We start from the raw sequence: 6,624 nt of genomic DNA, 5'->3' as shown, positions 1-6,624 counted from the left end.
AGGTTTAAAATTTTTAAGATTGGCTATCAACTGCTACAAGCTGACCTAAACTGAAGGCGAAACTTATTGGTGTGCAAGTGTATCTCCTAAAGCTTCACATTAACTTTGCCCTTAAAGTTTTGCACGTTCCACATTAGGTACCTTTAGCTAACGAGAAGATTACTTACACTTTAAATCCGTGAACTTCTAAATGTCAGATCCATTGATTTCTAAACAAGTATGGGGCGTGTAGGCAGGACCAGTATCTAGTAAGCCACAGCAACTAGGTTAGCGCCTGCATTTCGACACCTGATGAATGCAAAGTTTATGGATAATAATTAATAGACGTCATCAACTAAATAGGATTGTGGTGCATTTATTAAGCACTAGCTTTTGCGGGTGACTTCGCCCACGTGATTTTCAAATTGGGAACAAAGAAGTCAAAGAACACTGTAGGTATCTTATATTCAACTATACTTACCCATACCAAATCTTATCTAAATCGGTTCAGTGGCTTATGTCATGTGGTAAGACAGTTTACTTTTTTCCACAACTTGAACTTACACAAAACTAAATTATTTTTAGGTATTTATTTAAGTTTTCTTATTTGAAAGAGGAGTACAGGTAAATAATAACATAGAGTGTAACAAAATCAATGTATTAAACTTACTTAGGTCACTTTTAGGTAATTATGCATCAATACATTTTCATATAAATTAATTAACAACTTTATCAACTTTGTTTGTTGATTTCATTTATCACAGTATTTGATCAAATGACATGGCAGTAAAAAAACACTTTACAAATCTACAGCCCTTAACATGGTTTGACTCCCATCAGTTTAGAATCTGCACAAAAGTCCCACATATCTGGTTTTTTAGTCCATGCTTTGAAAAATACCTCCTTAACTATTTCCCATTTTTCATAATACCATTTGTTTTTCCTCTTCATTTTGTTGTAGGGTATAGTCAAGACAGCTTCAGTTCCAGGAACAGTATCCTTATCAAGCAATAACAGTACTTCTACAAATCGTTGATATAATACATATTTACATATACTTAGAAACGTTCTTTCATAATTTATATGCTTTTTTGTTGTTCCCCTTCTTATTCCAAAACATGCAACTTCAGGGTAACTGAAAAAAAGTATGTAATTTTAGTAAGTTATCAAATACATAATAATAAATCGATTTATATTATTTATACATAGTGTCTGATACTGCTCATCAAAATCATTAAAGTAGCGCAAAAATAAGAAATGAAAATCAATTGGATAGTCAGTGTGCAAATATGTTTTTTTCTCAACTAAGGGAAAAACAAGGTAGACACTGAAATGTAGTTAGATAAGGATACAAATATCTAAGATACTCTTAACTTACCCATTATCAAGATTAACCCAAATGATACTGGTAGGTCCAGCCTTATATCTGGTTTCAGATTTCTTGTGGGGGAACACCACGGATGACTGCTCAAATGTTGGTATATTTTCTATTGTAAAATTTGGATTTCTTAAAACCAGGGCTCTTTTCAAACATTCTTGGCTAAAAGGCACCCCTCCTCCAATAATGATGGACTTTAAATAAATTGGTTTATTAAACAATAACCCCATAAGACTGCCTTGTAAACCTAAATGCATCCATTTTGCAATTTTGTCAGTACACGACACAGATAAAGTCCTTTCACCACGTCCCGGCTTTGTTCTAACTTGGCCGAGCAAGTGATATGTATCTCCGGGTTCTTTAGTATCTTGCTCACAGTGAGGAAGGCATTTAGCTCCAGTTCTAAAGACATCTGGGATCACTCTTAGCTCTTTCTTTTTGTCAATATCGGAAATATCATCATCAGCCTTGCGTTTATTTGACTCTAATGGTAAACATTCTTCGTCTGGTGCAAGTTTAACAGTAGGCAATATAGTAGCATCACCACACGGCAGTTGTGATGTATAGAAGTGCAATTCATAATTGCTAGGCAATTCAAACTTACCATTTGCCATTTTTAACACGGTCATCTGCCCTTCTGCAGTTCTTTTCATAGCTTCGTAAAGGTATACTAATAGCCCTCTTCGAGCTATAATTTCAGCATGGCTATCATTTAGGATATTTCCTAGGGGAGAGAGTTTAGCACCACTTATACACTTTGTGCCGGTACCTATCGATATCACTTCCGTATAACCTGTTGATCTATCGAACAACAAGATGCCAGATAAAACAGTGTATTCATCGTAATTTGGTTTACCACTGTTTGGGAGTTTCTCATACACCTCAAGAAACTTTTTCACAGCTCTATCAGCGACAGATTCATCAAAATCAAATGACATCTTGGGTTGTCCTCACAAAATCATGATTTGTATAATGATTGTGACAGTAAAGATGAAACCAAATAAATAATATTTAATGCAAAAACGTGGAAATAACTACGAATTATATGAATCTCACGATTATAAGCACAATTTCACATTAATTCACAATTTCACATGTTGTTGTTGTGGTGCCAAGTGTCAAGCAAGTGTCAGTCAACTGTCACCGACGTCAGGTATATAAGAAACGTCACCGAGTGATCATCGTCGAGATGGCACGACGCAAAGATTATTAACACTATTCAGCCTATGTGCATCATTAGATTTTTTATTATAAAAAGCGTAAATGAAAAAACAATCTGTAAAGTGAATCGAAAGAAAAAAAACAAGTATTGCTTGCACAATCTAGCTTACCATTTTTTTTTACTTAGGTAGCGGTAAGCCGTAGTGAGAATCAACTTCAACATAATCGAAAGTGGCCATGACCATGAAATCAAATTAAACATAATGTGCTATGTATGATTATGAACCAATACCTACCCTAATATATTTTGTTTCAAACAGTCTATTTTTTTGCATAGGTACATCATAGCCCTCTGCTGTTTTCTGTCGTGGTCGTCGCGGTCACCAACCCGCGACAGCAATCAATCGTAGTTAGAGATGGGTTTCCACCCGGGTGAAAACCCACATGAGGGTAAAAACCCAATAAAAACCCGTTTCATTCCACCCGTGGGTGTTTACACCGGGTGAAAACAAATAACTTTATAATTATTTCAATTGGTATCTTTTCTTTATTTTTATTGAATTTTTCTCATTTAAGTTTATTGATTAATAAGTAATAAGTCAAATTTAACACTTATATGCATTTATATCGTGGCCAAATCGTAAAATTGATCACGTTATGATGATGTGACCAATTATTTTATAAAATGGTGTTATTTCAAGAATCGTTGAACCGATTTAGAAGAAATTTAGTAGGAACACAATATTTGTGATCATGGGCAAGGACATGGAGGGGGGGGGGGGGGGGGGGAATGCCAAAGATGCCAAACTCTCTCTTTGATGACATTACGGTATAAAGTTACAAATAACAACACCAACTACAAAGTACTTCTGCTTAAACACTTGAAATCGAACCGCCCTTCCGCCACTGTAACGCATTGTAACGTTTTTCAAGACCTCCTCTCCCCCCAGATTGCATTACGTAACACTAGAACGCCCCCTTAGCGACAAATACCACTTCTCACTTTAAAAAAACGCTATTTTTGTTTTCACCCACCAGAATGGGTGATAATGGGTAAAAATCACCCAGTTTTAACCCAATCGGGTGAAATGGGTTTTTACCCACTACCCATCCCTAATCGTAGTGGGACTATCTCATTTGAAAATCTGAGCCAAGACGGAAACAATTTTAGTTCTTGGTATTATAACTAGTGAGTGGACTAAGAGCATGTGAGTGACTTTTGCTTAAGTATAAAAGTTGGAAAAGTTTTTAGACTTCCAACGCAGATATTGGAGATGATAATAGCCGAAAAGCGCGGTATCAGGGTCAGATTGTCAGTTTGAGGGTCGGTAGTTCGATCCCCTTTGTTCCCTTGATTATGTGGTAAGCCCACTCGTAGCACAATCATAATGTTTAGCTTTTTCTAAAGATGCAACACAGACCAAAACAGTTAACTTTAATAATGTGCTAAAATCAAACAAATAAATTCTTCACCGGTGCTCTGACCGTAAACACGTCGAAGTCATTACAATCTAAAACCGATAAATCGTTTTAATTGTACCTATCAGTATTAGTTACGTGGGACGCAAGCTCATCCAATTTAGGCGGGAACAATAAGCGTCCATCAATCACCAACCACATCACCGTTGGGACGGTAACGGGACCACAGATTATGTCTGGAACCGGGACTGTAATATCGCCTAATAGCCGCCGTACCCCGTGAGTGTGGTTTAAGTGATTTTTCACAAAACTTGTAAGCAATCATGTTATTATAGCACCGGACACTAGCGTTAAAATTGCTGTAACAAATTGCTTGCAGAAATAGCATTTTAGCGAAACCCCTCGTTATTTTATCAAGAATCATCACGACAATAATTAATAATTGATGATAGACGAGTTTTTTAGTTCCATGGATTCAGCAATTTTCAACTTTATAATTTAGTTTGGTAGGCAATTTAACCTAAGCACGTAAGTGCCTATTTTACTGTAAGATAGTGCCTACTTACTTATACCCGTTATCATACTATTGGTACCTTAATCAGACGTGGCAATATTTCACGTAGGTACAGTTCAAAACGAAATGGGTCTTAGCATTATGGATGATCGTTTCTAAATGATTTTCTCTTTAACGTACCATTACCTTCGTTCGTGAGCTGACATCAATCGATGCATAGTTTGCTCGAAAGCAGCTTTCGTTAAACAATACTAAGCTACTTCCTAAATGCCGCAACTAACAAGGGCCAGCGATGTATAACACCAGCATTCATCACCGGATCGCCGGATACAGGCATTCGTGGCATCGCAGCCTTATTATAGTGACCACTTGTGGGCGTTGTATAAGAGGGTAGTTTGTCATTCCACGGCTCATTACGACGCAGTGACAGCCGATCTCCACACCAATTTGAATATCAAAGCAGTGCTTACCCCACAACACGCAAGATTAAAAATATCAGAACGCCCCCGATGTTGATGAGTTCAATAAATCGATTTTATTTAAATTTGAATAATCGATACCATCGGGGTCAGAAATCAGAATTGTTTACATCTTGGACCTTAATTCAAGAACGTAAGGGACGATTTGAGTCAGTTGAGCGATAGTCACATTTCTACTTTTGTTATTTTTATTCGAATGATGTAGGTGACGACGTGTTTGACCTTTCAAATGTTTCGTTCCAATCATAAAAAATAAAAGTAACAAGTGAAATGACTAAAACGTATGCCCCTTTTAAGGTCCCTGTTAATACAAAAAATCTGAGAGGCAGTGGAAAATTACTTCTGTTTTGAAATATTAAAATAATTCAAGTAGAATTGTTTGATTGTCAAGAAATACAAGCAGTCACCTAAACTACAACAGGAAACGAATTTTGGTCATGAAATCAATAAAAGACAAAGGAAATACATAATAACATCGAAGGTAAATGAGATTGCAGCAATTGATCCCGCGGAAGTTGCCGCTAATTAATATGTCAGACAACTTAATGGCGACCAATACTTTTATCATTATATCATAAATTCGACGATTAATACTTTTATTTTGGGGTGTTTAAACCGATTATCGATTCGGTTTAATGTTTACGTTCAAAAGGGCAACAAGTAAACACATATATAGGTACCTATAAGAACTTACGAGTACGTTGGTACTATTAGGTACTTATTCTGTGTTACTACTAACTTGGCAAGAGAATTTCAGCTGCTGTCCTTTCTAAATAAAAAAAAATGCTTTTAATAAAACAGTAGCACGCAAAATAATGAACATTTTAAATAGAAGATCGGACAATCTTGTAAACCTCGAACTTTTAATTAACTTCCTATGACAAGTTGTTTCATTTTCATTGATTTAAAACCTAGGCTTCCTAAACTTTTTTTTACTCTTGGGAAATGCCATTTTTGCGACTCAACGCCCTGTATTACATACAAATACTTAAATGACATTATCCAACATAGCATAAGTACAAAACAAAACTTAAAATCCTAATATAGAAAACAGTGATTAGTGGGTCCCACCACTCCCATACCCATAATTTGCATTAAGGTAAGTAACTCAGTTTTTGTCTTAACGAATTTCTCATCTCCTTTGGCGCCTTTGCAACCAATTTGCTTGGTGGAATGTACAAATGACTGTGAATTAAAACCCAGGTGAGGCGTATTAGGCCTCATTTGTGGGGTTTTCAAACCCTGTTCTCTCAAATTACGCGAGGTGTAAGGCTTCGAGCTTCCTGTTGCAGTATCGTGGAATTAAATGCACGCTTGCCATAAACCATCTGACTGTACAGACAGACGCTTAAAAATTCTCTTTTTATTGAATTTTAATCATCTTCGTCATCAAGATACTTTAGCGACTTTAAAAACATTTACCTACTTTCAATCTAAAAATTTAGAAGTACAGTACCTAACCAACCATAGACTATAATTATTATCGGTTAAAATATATTATTAACATTCGACGAAATAAGGATACATAAGTAAATAAATTGGTTTTCGGTGAATCGTTAGGTACCTAAATATACACCAGGGAATTAAAATTTCGTACTAAAAGGGAAACGATCAACAGTTTTCGTTGAAATGTAAATCTATGATTTGCTTTCGAGACATGGATCGTAGGAAATCCTCTAAAACAGTAGCGGCGT

The 6,624-nt window shown here is 36.0% G+C and overlaps 1 protein-coding gene across 1 annotated transcript; it reads right to left on the bottom strand.

Moving 5' to 3' along the window:
* Positions 1–621: 621 nt before the first annotated feature.
* On the bottom strand, positions 622–2,467 carry LOC135074148 (tRNA-specific adenosine deaminase 1). The gene is made up of 2 exons (XM_063968456.1): positions 1,358–2,467; positions 622–1,114 (listed from the first exon to the last, which is right to left on the bottom strand). Exons 1-2 carry the CDS (start codon positions 2,293–2,295, stop codon positions 796–798), a joined length of 1,257 nt encoding a protein of 418 aa, XP_063824526.1. The 5' UTR covers positions 2,296–2,467; the 3' UTR covers positions 622–795.
* Positions 2,468–6,624: the final 4,157 nt, after the last annotated feature.

This window comes from Ostrinia nubilalis, chromosome 8 (assembly GCF_963855985.1).
Source record: "Ostrinia nubilalis chromosome 8, ilOstNubi1.1, whole genome shotgun sequence".
NCBI lineage: Eukaryota > Metazoa > Arthropoda > Insecta > Lepidoptera > Crambidae > Ostrinia > Ostrinia nubilalis.
Note: the sequence above shows the minus strand (reverse complement) of the source record. Positions and strands in the feature narration are given on the sequence as shown.

Bases quoted from the DNA above. Each gene is read 5' to 3' on its own strand.
- LOC135074148 (XM_063968456.1), bottom strand. From the start codon at position 2,295: ATGTCATTTGATTTTGATGAATCTGTCGCTGATAGAGCTGTGAAAAAG. The intron at 1,115-1,357 runs GTAAGTTAAGAG...ACTTTTTTTCAG, and splicing joins TGGGTTAATCTTGATAATGG to TTACCCTGAAGTTGCATGTT.